The 17,805-nt window shown below is 48.7% G+C and overlaps 1 protein-coding gene across 1 annotated transcript in view; it reads right to left on the bottom strand.

Annotated features, from left to right (window-relative positions):
• TMEM30A (transmembrane protein 30A) overlaps window positions 1-17,805 on the bottom strand; it is a 28,272-nt gene that overhangs the window by 6,039 nt on the left and 4,428 nt on the right. Inside the window, exons 2-3 of the mRNA XM_040428660.1 lie at window positions 10,139-10,249; window positions 1,745-1,852 (exon numbers count right to left, since the gene is read on the bottom strand). Of these exons, the coding sequence (XP_040284594.1) occupies window positions 1,745-1,852; window positions 10,139-10,249 (219 nt within the window). The remainder of the gene's footprint in view (window positions 1-1,744; window positions 1,853-10,138; window positions 10,250-17,805) is intronic.

Genomic DNA, 17,805 nt, shown 5'->3' on the forward strand with positions numbered 1-17,805 from the left:
TTGTTCACATACAAAAGATAAACTGTAAAACTGCACTCAACGCTGAATGCCGACTCGGCATCGATGAGGTACAGCGAGTCACATACCCTCAGCACACACCAAGGTCACTGTGTATATACACGGACATACAAACAGCAGGCAAAGGAAAGGGCTTATTGATCTTAAAACCACCTAAATAATTCAGCAGATTTCTGCATCTAAGCACGTCCCAGGAACGAAGTGGGGATATGTATTCATATTACTGAAGCAAAACTTCTGAAGGGCCATAGAACTAGAAACAAACTCTGCAACCTGTCTGGGTGCACTTGGATGTCCACAACCCACTATTAGGGTGCATTCACATGACCATATGTATCTTGCGCTCCACAAAAAATACGGATGACGCCCATGTTGCAACCACTGTAACAATGCCTATTCTTGTCCGCAAATCTTTTTAGTGAGACTGTGGAACGGACATATGGAGGCGGACAATACACAGTGTGCAGTCTGTATTTTTTGTGGCCCCACTGAAACGAGTCTGCTCTGGATGGAGCCAGTTACTACAGCGCTACTTCTTATCACTTCAACGGGAGCAGCCCGCAGTAACCAGCTCCATCCACTAGAGCTATTACCAAACAGCTGATTGGCGGTGATGCGGGGTGTCAGGCCCTACGGATAGGCCAGCAATTGTTAAATCCTGGCTAACTCTTTAAAGGGCAGTCTGGTATAGGGACAGGCCGGCTATTCTATTAGATCAAGGGCACAAATAAATATTGTGTTGTCTGGCCAATAGAGCTTAACAAAGAATATTTGATTTTCCCAGGGAACACAGCTAGAACACTCCATCCGCTAAGGGTCTACTCAGACGAATGCAAGTGCTCCATGCCTGTGCTGCAGATTGCAAATTGAGGTCCACAATGCTCGGGCACCAGCCTGTGAACTCCATGCTGCGGTGTGGACCCATTGACTTAAATGGGTCTGTGATCCGCAAGATACGGCAAAAGATAGGACATGTCCTATCTGTTGCGGTGCAGAGGCACGGACCTGAAAACCCAAGGAAGGGCTTCCGATCCATGTCTCAATTTCGCGAAAGACGGGACATGTCCTATCTGTTTCTGTGTCTTGTGGATCACGGACCCATTCAAGTCACACGTAGTGCACATGGTCGGTGCCAGTATACTGCGGACCCACCGTTTGCACACCGCCATACAAGCTCGGAGCCCTTGCAGTTGTCTGAATGGACCCCAAGTAGTGCAATAAGTTGAGTGAAATTCAACCCTCAAGTGGAGAGGTCTGGCATCATAGCTTTGGTGGGGGGGGATGTAGGTAATGTGGCGATATCTGGAATCACAGCTATGGTGGGGGGGATGTAGGTAATGTGGTGATATCTGGAATTACAGCTATGGTGGGGGGGGATGTAGGTAATGTGGTGATATCTGGAATTACAGCTATGGTGGGGGGGGGTGTAGGTAATGTGGTGATGTCAGGAATCACAGCTATGGTGGGGGGGTGTAGGTAATGTGGCGATATCTGGAATTACAGCTATGGTGGGGGGGGGGTGTAGGTAATGTGGCGATATCTGGAATTACAGCTATGGTGGGGGGGGTGTAGGTAATGTGGTGATATCTGGAATTACAGCTATGGTGGGGGATGTAAGGATTCATACGCAGGGATTATGTCATTAATCAGGGTGAAACCGTTCCATTCCTGCCATGCTACCAGAATATTATGACCCTCTGCATCAATCACCCTTGCCACGACTTACCGTAAGAGAGCTCAAGTCTCCATTCAGCTGACTGTCATCTCTAGACTTCACATACCGCCGATGGTTCTGATAGAAGTTGGACAGCCCATAATACATGTACACGTTTCCCTTCAAAAAAACAAAGGCAGCTATTAACACTCAGCAGATAGACTGACTACCCCAGAACAATTAACAAAATCGATTTCTGGGGTCCTCAGCTGTATATGGAAGCTTTATTGTGAAATGAGAATAAACCCCCTTCTAGGGTCCTGGAATGATGACCATATAGACGCCCGGTGCTAGCACATTCTCATGGCATTTAAAAATAAATAATTACTCTTACCGGTAATTGGTTTTTCCAATAGCCTCCACAACGGCACTTATTGGAGGAGTGTCCCCGCCTCGGACAGGAAACAACGACGTAGAAGCAGAAGATTTAAGAACCTCCTCCCCTTTACCTAGTCAGTCAATAAGAGAGGACACGGAAGTGATGCAAAGATAAATTTTGTATTAATAACCAAGGACAATTACATCATTAGAAGGAAAACAATAAGTCTTTACAAGCTTAGACCCATGTAATAATATTTTAGGGAGGGAATCCCAGTGCCGTTGTGGAGGCTATTGGAAAAACCAATTACCGGTAAGAGTAATTATTTATTTTCCCTAACGCCTCCACAACGGCACTTATTGGAGGATTAACAGAGTAATAGGATCTAGGGAGGGACAGCAGCAGAAAGTACCCTGCGCCCAAATGATAAGTCCTGGTTCTTAAGGATATCCAGCCTATAGTGATTGAAAAAAGTCATAGGATTGGCCCAGGTTGCGGCTCTACATATCTGTTCTAATGATACAGATGTTGCCTCCGCCCATGAGGATGATACCGCTCTGGTGGAGTGAGCCCTTATTCCAACCGGGGGTTGGAGGTCTTTCTGCAGGTAAGCTAACTGGATCATATTTTTTATCCATCTGGATATCGTAGGTTTGCTTGCCCCGTGACCTTTGTTGGGCCCTTGGTACTGTAAGAACAGCTGGTCTGAGTGCCTGAACGATGAAGTTCTGTTGAGGTAGCAGATTACCACCCTTCTTACATCCAAGTTGTGGTAATTCTTCTCCTTTTCCGAGGTTGGTGAAGGACAGAACGAGGGCAGTGATATTTCTTGTTCGCAGTGAAATCTAGACACTACCTTAGGTAGGAAGGCTGGGCAATGTTTCAGAATTATGCGATCATCGAAGATTGACAGATAAGGAGGTTTATATGAAAAGGCTTGGATCTCCCCGACTCTTCTAGCCGTTGTAATGGCCGTAAGGAATACTGTCTTCAACGTCAGAAGTTTCAGGGATATATCTTCTATAGGTTCGAACGAGGGAGACATTAGTACAGACAGTACTAAATTAAGATCCCAGGGAGCAATGGTAGGACGGGCTACAGGAGTCTTTCTCGTTGCGCCCTTGAGAAAACGCTTTATTAAAGAGGATTCTGACAACTTGACGTCCAAAAACACACTAAGGGCTGATACCTGCACTCTAAGGGTTGCTGGCCTGAGGCCTTTGTCAAGTCCGGCTTGAAGGAACTGCAGAATTTGAGGAATGTTGGGCAAACTCGCGTCACCCGCGAATTTCTGAAAGGCTTTCCAGGTCCGCATATAAATTCTGGATGTTATGGGTTTCCGGCTGAGCATAAGAGTAGAAATAACTGAATCCGAGAGTCCCTTTTTTCTTAAAGTGTTGCGTTCAGTCTCCAGGCCCTCAGGTTCAAGTTTTTGACGCTTGGGTGATCTACTGGGCCTTGATGAAGGAGATTCGGAATGGATGGGAGGACCCAGGATTCCCCTGCTGAAAGGTGAAGTAGTAAGGGGAACCAGGATCTTCTCGGCCAGTGAGGGGCTATAAAGATTACCTTGGCCTTCTCTTCCTGTACCTTTATCAGAGATTTCGGTATTAGGCTGAAGGGAGGAAAGGCATAGAGAAGGCAGTTTGGCCATGGTCGGGATAGGGCATCTATCCATAATGGCTGGTCCTTTTGGGAGAGGGAACAGAACTGTTTGGTCTGTTTGTTGGACTTTGTCGCAAACAGATCTATTTCTGGAGTCCCCCACTTGAGACACAATTGGTGAAATATTTGTGGATTTAGGGACCACTCTCCCTCTTTCAGAGTTTGACGGCTGAGGAAGTCGGCTAAAGTATTCTCTTCTCCTCTGACATGTAAGGCTGTAAGGGAAATCAGGTTGCTCTCTGCCCAGGAAAAGATTTTTTCGCTTACGGCTGCTAGGGAGCGACTCCTGGTTCCTCCCTGTTTGTTTAAATAGGCGACCGCGGTAGTATTGTCTGAGAAGACTTTTATATTTTTTGGTGATGTAGGTGTAAAGAGAGCGACTATGACTTTGTATACCGCTGAGAGTTCTTTTAAGTTGGAGGAGGCTTGTAGTAGATCCGCTCCCCAAGTGCCTTGGACCACTTTCCCGCCTGAGTGACCCCCCCAGCCGATGCTGCTGGCGTCTGTGGTTATGATCATTTGATCTCCTTGTCTCCAGGAAACACCTGTCTGAAGGTGTTTTCTGATTCTCCACCACAGAAGAGATGTTTTTACCGATTTCGGAATCAATACTCGCTTTTCTAGGGCCGAGGAGGTGCCATCCCAGGAAGATAGGAGGAACGCCTGAAGTGGTCTTGTGTGGTGTTGGGCCCACCTTACTGACTGGATCGTGGACGTAAGGATACCTAGAATGGTCATGAGGTTCCTTATTGTTGTGGATTTTTGGCTGCAGAAAAGCGAGACTTTTTCCTGGAGCTCGATCTGTTTGATCTGTGGAAGAAAAGACATTAATCGATGGGAATCTAATGTTACCCCTAAAAAGGTTTTGCTTTGTGCTGGATTTAAGTCTGACTTTTTGAAATTTATTATCCACCCTAGGGTGGTAAAAAATTTCTGAACATCTGCTAGGTGCGACAGAAGGGTCTCTTCACAGGGAGCAACTACCAGAAAGTCGTCCAGGTATGGTATAATTTGGATGCCTCTTAGGTGAAGGGCTTTGACGACATCAGACATAACTTTTGAAAACACCCTTGGGGCTGAGGAAAGCCCAAAGGGAAGGGCTATGAACTGAAAATGACAGAGCCGGTTATTTATATAAATAGCGATTCTCAAAAACTTTTGATGGGCCACAGCAATCGGGACGTGGTAATAGGCGTCCTGGAGGTCCATGGTCGCCATGAAGCAGTCTTGGGGCAGGACATTTATGGTGGATCTCACTGACTCCATCTTGAAGCGTTTGTAAATGATAAACTTGTTTAAACCTTTTAAGTTAATTATTAGTCGATAGGTCTTGTTGGGTTTTTGGATTAAGAAGACAGGGGAGTAAAACCCTTTTCCCTGTTCTTCCGCAGGAACCTGACAGATTACCCCTTTCTGAATGAGTGATGTAATTTCTGACTCTAGGCAGGATTGTTTTTCTTGATGAGGTAGGATTTTGTTGATCATGAAATGATCTGTGGGTATTGACAGAAACTCTAACTTTAGACCATGACTTAGGGTGTCCACTACCCAGGGAGATGCTCCTATATCTTCCCAGACGGCAGCAAAGTAGATTAGTCTGCCCCCCACTTGATGTATAGCTTCATTGTTTTGAGGATGAAGCATTCTCGGGGTTAAAGAGAAACCCTCTACCCCTACCTCTGGAGGGCTGCCACCTCTTTGAACCCTCTTTTTTCTTAGGATCTCCTTTGGGCTTTCTTTGATTCCGAAAGGAACGCCTCTGATGGAAATAGCGGTTCTCTATAGGGAAGCCCTTCTTCCTGTCCGCCGCCTGATCCAGAATATCATCCAAGGTGGACCCAAATAGTCTATCGCCTTCACACGGGATGGAGCATAGGCGATTCTTTGAGCTCGCGTCCCCTGACCAGGTGCGGAGCCAGACAGCTCTTCTTGTGGCATTCGATAAGGCCGCTGACCGGGCAGAAAGCTTTACTAAGTCTGCAGATGCATCGGCAAGAAAATTAGACGCCTTCTTTAGGGCTGGTAGGGAAGCCAGGATTTCTTCCCGCGGGGTACCCGCCGCCAGATGATCCTCTAGCTGGTTCAGCCATACTGAGAGTGTTCTTGCAGTACAGGTGGAAGCTATACTTGGTCGCAGCATAGCTGTGTTAGTCTCCCATGATTTCTTTAGGAGGCTCTCACACTTTTTGTCCATGGGGTCTCTGAGGAGGCCAGTATCCTCAAAGGGTAGCGAGGTTCTTTTAGAGATCCGGGCTACTGGTGCATCTACCTTTGGGGTTTTTTCCCACAGGTTAGAATCAGCATCATCAAAGGGGTATTTGCGTTTAAAGGCACCCGATATAGCCATTCCCTAGCAATGAGGGACTTGACATTATTGTGGATGGGGAAGGTTCTTTTCTTCCTTTCCCCTAACCCCTGGTACATCCGGTCTTGTACAGAGTGAGCCTCCTTCACCTCTTCGATGTTCATAGTTGCTCGGATGATTTTTAAGAATCCATCTGTCTCTTCCGGCAGAAAGAGGGGTTTACCCGAGTCGTCTTCAGAGGAGGAGACTACCTCAGAAAAGACTTCCCCTTCATCCCATTCAAACCCGGCGTCAGAGGCTAGGGATCTTTGAGAGGTGGATGGTCTTGGGGATGACGGCATTCTAAGGTCTACTGCCGCATTCACTTCTTCCTTAATTATTGACCTCATGGACTCGAGCAGGGAAGGGGATTCCTCTGAGACAATTTTTTATGTGCACTTGGGGCACAGAGGTTTTTTTGACTTGGAGGAGAGTGCTTTGCGACAAATGCCACATTTCTTCCGTGCCAAATCTCCACCAGGCGGCTTCAGGGTCGCAGTCTCTCTGGCCTAAGATCAATTACACAAAGAATGGGGCATACTTAGAGACCAGTGGCTTTAGAAATTATTTAAGAGGCCAGACCCTTCACCGGTGGTGGAAGCAGCAAGCACCAAGTGTGTACATACTCTCTTAGGTAAGAACAGAAACACACGCTATTAAGCATATCTCTCCTCTGGGAGGAGGCTTACCGGGCTGAGGGCAGAGGCTGAAGGATCCACGGGTTTTCTGGCGGTGTCCATATCTCCAGGGCTTTGCATCGTCCTCGTAGCACGAGGACGCTGTGTTTGAGGAAATCTTTTTAAAATCCGCGCCGCTGGAGCTCCGCCTTCTCGCGAGATTCTCTTGCCCAAGGAGAATCTCACCCGCTGACGTCACACGACGGACGTCGGATCCCGCGATAGTTCTGGCAACTACCGCACACGCGCCCGGGGACGCCTGCAACCAGGACTTACTCCAAGGAACAGGAAGGGAGGCAATGCGTCCCCGCGGGCCCGTTCCCTGCTCCAGCCCTCCCACATGAAGTGGGGAGAACCCCAGGATCGAGGTGAGGCTGGGCGGAGAAAAAGTTACTCCTGCTACAGGAGCGGCTTCCACGTCTTCCGTCGGACAGGAAACAACGACTGACTAGGTAAAGGGGAGGAGGTTCTTAAATCTTCTGCTTCTACGTCGTTGTTTCCTGTCCGAGGCGGGGACACTCCTCCAATAAGTGCCGTTGTGGAGGCGTTAGGGAAAATAACATATTTTTCCGTTTATTTCTGGCTGGGCTAAAAAGCTAGCACATACTTGACACTGCAGCTATGGGCACCTTTGAATGCATTGTTAATTACTGGATTGTGCATCTTTTGGGCTAAAACTCATTTTTCCAATAAGTGTTTAGCACCTTTACACATACAGAGTGGGCTGCTCCGTCTCCTTCACAAAGAAATCTGTGATAGAAGCAGAAGGATGGTTTCACACTATGGGGAGATTTAATGAAACCTGGCTTAGTCGCCTATAGCAACCAATCAGACTTTACCTTATATTTTTCAGAGCTCGTTTGGAAAATGAAAGGTGGAATCTGATTGGTTGCTATGAGTGATTAAGCCAGGTTTCCTTTACACCAGTTTAGATAATTCTACCTCTCCTTTTTTTTTTTTTTTTCTCCCCAAATTAGTGGTCAGAATAGGAAATTATAAAGCACCCCATGGTTGGCAAAAAAAAAAAAAAAAACCCTTGTGTGGCACTTCCCTCTGTTTTCCTGACAGCTCAAACACTTTTTGAAGGTCCACTTACACAGGCAGATTATCAGGAATGAATGTTTGTATTAACGCTTGTTCCTGATAATTGTCCCATGGAAATGTGCTGCCAATCACTCAATGAACAAGCAAAACGCGCGTTAGTTGGGTGATCCAGTCATTTGAGACACTACCGTTTGTCAGCGCACGTTACTCTGTGTAACCAGGATGTGCTGCTGACAAATAAGGAAACTGAGGATGAACGATCGCAGTAACGATCATTCATCCCAATACAAGTCCACTGGCCTAGGGTAAACAGCAAGAAAGCTGCAGCGCGCACAGGGGTGCTGGGTCTTCTAACACAGCCGGTTAGCAGAGAATCCGGACGTCGTCACCCCCCCACCCGATTAGATGCTGATGACCTTTCAGTAGATAGATGTGTATCACAAAGCCCAATGTGGCAGACAAATGTGGGAAATGATCTCTCTGGGCAATCGTCTGCTCGCTAGTGGAAGAGACCGCTGCTATTACATGCAGCGATCTCATCCAGTGCATGGGGAGGAGCGATCATTATGCCTTCCCCATGCTGTATAGTGGTTGCCACCTGCAAACAATTCTTTTTTAACATGTCAAAAGATTAAAATAATGAACTCACCTTCTCCTCTTGATCGCGTAGCTGCCGGTCTCTTCTTACTTCTTTAATCATGAGCTGCCGGCTAAAGGACCTGTGGTGACGTCAGATCACATGGTCCAATCACATGATCCATCACCGTGGACCACTGCCACCAATGATTTTAATACTAAAGGGGGGGGGGTGTTGAGAGGGGCCGGCGCACTGTGACACCAATGATTTTAATGGGGTGGAGGGGCACACTGCGCCACCAATGATTACCACTAATTACACATTAATACAGGAGGCGGGTACTTGCAGATCAGCGGCAGTTAACCCCTCAGGTGCCGCACCTGAGGGGTTAACTGCCGCTGATCGCAGCTCCCTGTCAGGGGCGGGGTGCCGGCAATGCGATTCTGCTAGCGGCACCCGCCTCCTGTATTATGTGTTAAAGTCTACTTTTCCTGGGTCCAGACTAAGTATTAGGCTACACAGAGCGGCGCCCAGCACTTACTATTAGTCCTGGGCGCCGCTCCGTTCGCCCCCTGTGCCCCATTACTGTTTCCTCTCCTGCTCCATATGCTAATTACTATCGGAGGGGAGGAGGCATCAGCTTCTCTAATGGGCGTTCCTTCTCCCTGGCTGTAGCGCTGTCCAATCGCAGCGCAGGGAGAAGGAACGCCCACTAGTGAAGCTGATGTCTCCTCCCCATCGCTCCGATAGTAATTAGCATGTGGAGCATGAGAGGAGACAGTAATGGGGCACAGCGGGCGAACGGAGCGGCGCCCAGGATTAATGGTGAGTGCTGGGACATCGCTGGGCGCCGCTCTGTGTAGAAAAAGCCGTATCATTGGTGGCACAGTGCGCCCGCCCCTCCTCCGCCCCTCTCTTCTCATTGGTGGCAGCGGCAGCAGCACAGGGGGAGGGAGGACAGCTTCCTTCTCCCCTGTGCTGCTGAGAGAACATGAGCGCGCCGACAGCAGCGTGCTCATGTTGAGAGATACTAGACTGCGCAGAAGCGCAGCCCAGTATCGAAAAAATGGAAATCCCTGTATCGTATCGATACCGGGACAAAAGTATCGATTGGGTATCGAAATTTCAATACCCGCAACAACCCTACTCCCAACGTTGTCCATGGCCTTCAAAGGAGGTTGCTCACCCCTGCGGTCCTTTTCTGCAGACTACCCAGCATGGCTAGACCTGTGGTGTGAATCATACTTAACCTAATCTCCGCTGGTGGGTTCCAGCTCCGCTGCAGATCCTGGGTGTCCCTGGTCAACATCTGGTTTGACTCAGGTCACAAGGCCACTGCGCTGTCAATGACTGACCGCTGTGGTGACTTGTCACCCATGCGTCAAGTGACCCAGACTGGTCAATAACTAGCCACAGGGGTGACTTGTCACTCATGCTTCAAGTGAACCAGATAAGGTCCCAAGGGGGGGGGACAACAACCCCTTTAATGCATTACACTGTAGATATGTATAAAAACTGGTGCTAAGAAGAGACTCATTAGCCCATAGCAACCAATCAGATTCACCTTTCATTTTCCAGAGCTCTTTTAGAAAATGAAATGATCAATCTGATTGGTTACTATAGGCAACTGACTTCCTTTGCGCCAGTTTTGACTTGTGTGCCTTGGACTTGTACACCATTTGGCTCTTTATTCCTTTTCTTAAAGCTAAGGTAAATGGATAAAACTTTGCATGATAAAAAAAGTAACATTGCAATCTGAGAAGAAGAAAAATATATTTACCTCAAATGCATTATCCAGGGTGAAATTAATAGTACAAGGACATGTGATGTTCCCAGAGACGTTCAAGCACTTGTAACAAGGGCTATTTGGATCTATTCCAGTGTAGTCAATCTACGAAAAACAAAAAGGTAATACAAAAAGTTATAAAAACTTATCTAGACTGGCATTTTCTTCCCTGTCCTTGGTTTCCCCTGCACAGCCGGAAATTTACATTGAGGTGCATCCTCCGGCAGGCTGTGCATCAGACTGAAATCCACGGCGGCCTCCTAGATATCGAAGATTTCGGTCTTCATTTACACCAGAAAACTGGCATATATGAAGAAAAAACATGCCAGGCCTCCCAGCCCCCTTTTCAGAAAGTGGTGAGGAAACGCCACTTGCGACAAAATTTTGTAGCAGTGGCGTTTAACCCCTTTTCGAACCATGACGTACTACTACGTCATAGAAACCACTGCGTTCCCGCAATTTGACGTAATAGTACGTCATGGTGATCGGGCGAGCACCGAAGCGGTGCCCTGCCCGATCACTGCAGGGGTCCGGCAGTCCCTGGTAGCCGGGCCCCTGCTGTATCCACCGGCATCGCTGTAAAAGCTGATGCCGGCAAATTAACCCCTTCTATGCGGTGGTCCGTGCTGACCGCGACATAGAAGAGGTTTGTGTCAGGTGAGTGAGTGCATCGAGTCCCCGCGCTGCTGTGGCGGGGACTTGATGTGTCAGAAGGCAGCCCGATGCCGTGCAGAGGCTGCCCAATGCCTTGCACGGCATTGGGACAAGCCTTCTACGGGTGCCGAGGAGATCCAGCCTCAGGCTGGGTCTCTTAGACAACCTGTTTGTGTACTACTCACTGTAGTACACCAACAGGCAATGCATTACAATCAGACCCCCAAAAGTGAATATCAGAAATAAAGTAAAGTAAAACAAAAAACACGCCCCTTTCCCCTTATTTTATAATTTTTAAAAAAGCACACATTAAGTATCACCGCGTCTGCAAAAAATCCAAAAAGACAATCACCCAAAAAATTAAAAAAAACTATAGTTCTCAGAACATGGAGACACTAAAACATCATTTTTTTTTGTTTCAAAATACATATCACATATATTAGGTATCGCCACGTCCGTAACAACCCCGCAAGACAATTGGTCTAAAAATAAAAAAGCTATGGCTCTCAGACTATGGATACACTAAAATATAATTATTTCGGTTTCAAAAATGCTATTATTGTGTAAAACTTAAATAAGAAAAAGTAGACATATTAGGTATTGCCACATCCGTAACGATCTGCTCTATAAAAAAGTCACATGACCTAATCCCTCAGGTAAATGCTGTAAAAATAAATAAAAACTTTGCCAAAACAACCAATTTTTTGGTCACCTTGCCCCATAAAGTGTAATAATGAATGATCAAAAAATCATATGTACCCAAAAATGGTACCAATAAAAACGTCAACTCTTCCTGCAAAAAACGAGCTCCTGCACAACACGATCGGCAGAAAAATAGGACAGGATAATAATACAACTCAATGCATATCCACCCCCACCTCTGCGACGTCATTGTCTTCAGAAAACTCTGCCCACCTGGTCACCGTGTCCCTCACCGAAATCTTGTGCAACTGCGGGACAGTTAACTGCCTGTGCTTGCGCAATGACTCCCTTGCAGTGGGCATTGTACTCACTAGGGTTACAGCGCAAGTGCCAAGCAATGGTAGTTTTCTGTCCCATACATAGGAAATAGTCCCTCACATACAGCTCCAGAGATACACATGGTTATGTAGTGCCCCCACAATTTCCATTTTCACTGTCTACAGCTGCTGTGAAACTACAACTCTGGAAGTTGCTGGTCCCTGGTCTACATACTTCTATCAATTTAGAAGTAGGCATGAAGGAATGAAAGGTGTCTGGAGCACTGGACCTGCTTCTCTCTGAGATCACTGCACCAGCACTGGGAGGAGGACAGAAGAAGACCGCTACCGAGCAGTGGACCAGAAGGATAAAAGCAGGAGGCGCTACTAGAGAGGAAAGTCACAGATGAGCAAATTCATTGTAACAAATTGTTCAGTCCCACCAGTAGGACTTTTTCACTTACTGTGCGCGCAGGTGAAGCAGAGCAGGGACGGATATTTGGACTAGCCCTGACCATCTCCCACTTGTACTGCTGCTCTGATTGAGCAATTCTGAGATTCTGCCATCGATAAGGAAAGTATAACAGGGGGGATTTATCATAAAGGGAATATTTGAAGTCGGTTTGTGTTAGTGTACTTTATGCCACATTTATCAGATGTGTCATGTTTGATAAATTGGTCTTATCCTTGAACCTAACACTTCTGTCCAGAGAAGCTCCTCCAGTTTTCGTACTCCACCCTCCTGGAGTGAGATTGCGACTCTTTAAAAAAGTCTCAGTGATAAATCTGGAGTGAACCTCATTAACATAGCTAACCACGCCCACTTTACCACCCCCATTACACAACTGGAGTGTGGAGGTAAAAATGCAAAAAGTTTCAAAAAATTTTGCAGAAGTGCAAAAAGCCCTATTTTGAGCCTTTTTGATGCCAGAATTTTGGAGTGAAGGAATGATAAATCAGAGCCAATGTACATAAAACAACCATATCTATATTGCATGCAGACTGCAATAATCGTACTGCATATGCATAGTAGTACATTTTGCGTAATAACCCCTTCAAAGTACACTGGTAATGAAATCAGTACTACATTAACCCTAAAGGAGCATCTTATCCTATGGGATCTTTTCATTAGGAGTCACCCGGCCATCAGATGGCATATCAAAGGCAGTTTATGGCTCCAATTTACATTACTGTGGGGGCAAGAGACCTCTAAATGCCCAGAGGGTTAACTCTGTAAACACCAAGTCACCAGTGGGCAATGGGCTATGTGTCCTTTCTAGATGGAGCAACTACATTCTACCTCAGGTTTCAGATCTATAGAGTAGAGTATATTTAGTTTATTTTTTATTTTTTTGCTTACTTTACTTATTTTAAGAACTGGAGGATGAAATGTACCTCATATCTACCAAACAATGATTTCCTGGCTTAAAGCAAGGCCATCTCTTTGCTTTGAAGAAGAAATAAATACCATTTTGCCACATCCTGTGGATATGCTATAAATGTCAAAGGTGAGGAAACTCCTGTAAAGAAGGTCACTGAACTGACTGTGAGGTGCCACATGTGTAGAGAAGGTGGCAAGGGAGTCTACTGTGAGGTGCCACATGTGTAGAGAAGGTGGCAAGGGAATCTACTGTGAGGTGCCACATGTGTAGAGAAGGTGGCAAGGGAGTCTACTGTGAGGTGCCACATGTGTAGAGAAGGTGGCAATGGAGTCTACTGTGAGGTGCCACATGTGTAGAGAAGGTGGCAATGGAGTCTACGGTGAGGTGCCACATGTGTAGAGAAGGTGTCAATGGAGTCTACTGTGAGGTGCCACATGTGTAGAGAAGGTGTCAATGGAGTCTACTGTGAGGTGCCACATGTGTAGAGAAGGTGGCAAGGGAGTCTACTGTGAGGTGCCACATGTGTAGAGAAGGTGGCAAGGGAGTCTACTGTGAGGTGCCACATGTGTAGAGAAGGTGGCAAGGGAATCTACTGTGAGGTGCCACATGTGTAGAGAAGGTGGCAAGGGAATCTACTGTGAGGTGCCACATGTGTAGAGAAGGTGGCAATGGAATCTACTGTGAGGTGCCACATGTGTAGAGAAGGTGGCAAGGGAATCTACTGTGAGGTGCCACATGTGTAGAGAAGGTGGCAAGGGAGTCTACTGTGAGGTGCCACATGTGTAGAGAAGGTGGCAAGGGAATCTACTGTGAGGTGCCACATGTGTAGAGAAGGTGGCAAGGGAGTCTACTGTGAGGTGCCACATGTGTAGAGAAGGTGGCAAGGGAATCTACTGTGAGGTGCCACATGTGTAGAGAAGGTGGCAAGGGAATCTACTGTGAGGTGCCACATGTGTAGAGAAGGTGGCAAGGGAATCTACTGTGAGGTGCCACATGTGTAGAGAAGGTGGCAAGGGAATCTACTGTGAGGTGCCACATGTGTAGAGAAGGTGGCAAGGGAATCTACTGTGAGGTGCCACATGTGTAGAGAAGGTGGCAAGGGAGTCTACTGTGAGGTGCCACATGTGTAGAGAAGGTGGCAAGGGAATCTACTGTGAGGTGCCACATGTGTAGAGAAGGTGGCAATGGAATCTACTGTGAGGTGCCACATGTGTAGAGAAGGTGGCAAGGGAATCTACTGTGAGGTGCCACATCTGTAGAGAAGGTGGCAATGGAATCTACTGTGAGGTGCCACATGTGTAGAGAAGGTGGCAAGGGAATCTACTGTGAGGTGCCACATCTGTAGAGAAGGTGGCAATGGAATCTACTGTGAGGTGCCACATCTGTAGAGAAGGTGGCAATGGGGCAATGGAGTCTATGGTCCGCAAAACACAGATGGCGTCCGTGTGCGTTCTGCGGACAGCCATTAATATAACTGTCTATTCTTGTCCGCAAAACGGACAAGAATAGGACAGGTTATATATTTTTTGCGGACCACGGAACGGAGCAACGGATGCGGACAGCACACGGAATGCTGTCCGCATCTTTTGCAGCCCCATTGAAGTGAATGGGTCCGCATCCAAGTCGCAAAAACTGCGGCTCGGATGCGGACCAAAACAACGGTCATGTGCATGAGGCCTTAGACTGTTTCTATGGAGACTCCTCACTGGCACTGGAGGAGTTAATGCCTCCAGAAGAAGGATGCCATTAGTCCTGAGCCTGTTGGACTGCTGAGTGGCCTCAAAACTATTTTACAAGAGAAGGGTGAAGTGACCCAGATTTTACTTTTTTCAAATTTACTCCAAGCAGAAACCGTGGGGGCGGGGAGAAACCACAGAGGTCCCCCCAGAGTGCCCACTGAGTTCTCAGGCCAGACATTGATGCCATATCACTAGGGTAAGCCACCAATGCCAGGTAGGTGCAGGTCCCACCTCTGGGACGCGCACATATCTCCAAAGTGACGGAGAGCACCACACAAGCGCATATATGCCCTACCCCTTTAATGGCTTCTCTTGCTAACATCACAAATCAGTTGGCTATCCTGACAGAAGGAGGAGTTGCCACCTTAGGCTATGTTCACACATCTGGCACAAATGCTATCTGTGGGCTGGAAAAAAGACGCTGCATGAAATGGTTTTGGTCTGGCCAGAAAGCGCCAGATTCCATTATAGTCAATGGGGATCCGGCAGGCTGCTTTCTGCCGCCACGGCCTGCGGTTGGATCTGTTTTGCAGGACCACCCAGAAGTACACAGACCGCTAGTACTGGGAAAGCAGCTGCGCTGAGCCAAGGACGCCAGTGTCTGCGAGGAATGTGCCCACACTCAAGGCTTCTGGAACTGGGCAGTGGTTCAGTACACACAAAGGGCACGGCCTCACTGAGACATGAGAGCGACACCGGTGCCCCGCTATCTAATGATATACCTGCAGCACTCTCACAATTCAACCAAGGTATACAGGAAATATACCACCCAGGACCGCATCACCTCCACGATTACAGTACCAGCTGAATGCCACTCTGGTATACCTGTCTGGTAGAATGGGCACGTGCCATGTGTAGCACAGTAACGGCCATGGAGCAGACATGTACACCAGATGTCACACTGTTGTCCGATCTTAGACATTCCAGATGAAACCAAGAGTATAATAAGTGACTGTACCGGCAGGTTAGAGCAGTGCAACCATTACTCACCGGACCGCTCCAGCACCACGGCCGGCCCCTGCCACTCTGCGCTTACTTTCCTGGAGCAAAGACATGGACTTTCACGTGACAGCCAATCACTGGCCTCAATGATCTAGTGGCGTACATACAGGGACCACCGCTGAGGTCAGTGATGGGAGCAGGGGTCACATGGTGGATGGGCAGGAAGACACCTGACCTCTGCAGCCAATCAGTGGCCTCAGTGTTCCATACTACTGGCGTCATGGCTCCCATCCCAGCCGCTGAGACCACCGCAGTGCTGCTCAGGATTAGACACACACTGGTCAATTTCTTCATATCATGATATTTGGGACTATTTTTTATTTTCGGAAGAACTACTCCTATCTGGTCACCGCAGCCAGGCCTTATTCACACATCAGTCACTCACGGACACGTGTTGTCCGTGTTCTCCATGAACAGCGACATATCCATTGATTTTTTTTAATGTGTTTATTTAGGCTTTATCGGTTTTCCACTGTCGGTGGAAAAACAATAGCGCACTACTGGGGGGACCACACACACCCATTAAAGTCTATGGTTCCATAGAAAACCACTGACGGGACAGAACGGCATCCAGGTCCTGTCAGTGGTTCTCAGTGTAGCCGAGCGGTGTGTGTGGAATACGGATGACACGTGGAGGGCACAAAGATTACCCTTCATACATGGTCACGGATGAACCACTGACGGATGTTACGGATGTCATCACGGACACATATGTGGGAACAAGGCATAAATGACTCGGATTACCATCAGCTGTATCTACCATGAGAAGTCGCCAATTTCATCATTATTATAGGCGCCATCATATACGCTGCCTGGCACAGCATTTACAAACGCTACTGGTTTCCATAAGAGCCACAATCAGACATTTGGGAATGACTGGGAGGGGCAGGGTCCCTGGCAGCTGTGGGGGTGAGGGGGGTCCCTGGCAGCAGATAGGGGGGAGGGGGTGAGAGGGGCCCCTGACAGCAGGTAAAGGAGGGGGGTGAGAGGGGCCCCTGACAGCAGGTAAAGGAGGGGGGTGAGAGGGGCCCCTGACAGCAGGTAAAGGAGGGGGGTGAGAGGGGCCCCTGACAGCAGGTAAAGGAGGGGGGTGAGAGGGGTCCCTGACAGCAGGTAAAGGAGGGGGGTGAGAGGGGTCCCTGACAGCAGGTAAAGGAGGGGGGTGAGAGGGGTCCCTGACAGCAGGTAAAGGAGGGGGGTGAGAGGGGCCCCTGACAGCAGGTAAAGGAGGGGGGTGAGAGGGGTCCCTGGCAGCAGATAGGGGGGAGGGGGGTGAGAGGGGCCCCTGGCAGCAGGTAAAGGAGGGGGGTGAGAGGGGTCCCTGACAGCAGGTAAAGGAGGGGGGTGAGAGGGGTCCCTGGCAGCAGATAGGGGGGAGGGGGGTGAGAGGGGTCCCTGACAGCAGGTAAAGGAGGGGGGTGAGAGGGGTCCCTGGCAGCAGATAGGGGGGAGGGGGGTGAGAGGGGCCCCTGGCAGCAGGTAAAGGAGGGGGGTGAGAGGGGTCCCTGACAGCAGGTAAAGGAGGGGGGTGAGAGGGGTCCCTGGCAGCAGATAGGGGGGAGGGGGGTGAGAGGGGCCCCTGACAGCAGGTAAAGGAGGGGGGTGAGAGGGGCCCCTGACAGCAGGTAAAGGAGGGGGGTGAGAGGGGCCCCTGACAGCAGGTAAAGGAGGGGGGTGAGAGGGGCCCCTGACAGCAGGTAAAGGAGGGGGGTGAGAGGGGCCCCTGACAGCAGGTAAAGGAGGGGGGTGAGAGGGGCCCCTGACAGCAGGTAAAGGAGGGGGGTGAGAGGGGCCCCTGACAGCAGGTAAAGGAGGGGGGTGAGAGGGGCCCCTGACAGCAGGTAAAGGAGGGGGGTGAGAGGGGCCCCTGACAGCAGGTAAAGGAGGGGGGTGAGAGGGGCCCCTGACAGCAGGTAAAGGAGGGG

Source organism: Bufo bufo, chromosome 4 (assembly GCF_905171765.1).
Source record: "Bufo bufo chromosome 4, aBufBuf1.1, whole genome shotgun sequence".
Taxonomy (NCBI): domain Eukaryota; kingdom Metazoa; phylum Chordata; class Amphibia; order Anura; family Bufonidae; genus Bufo; species Bufo bufo.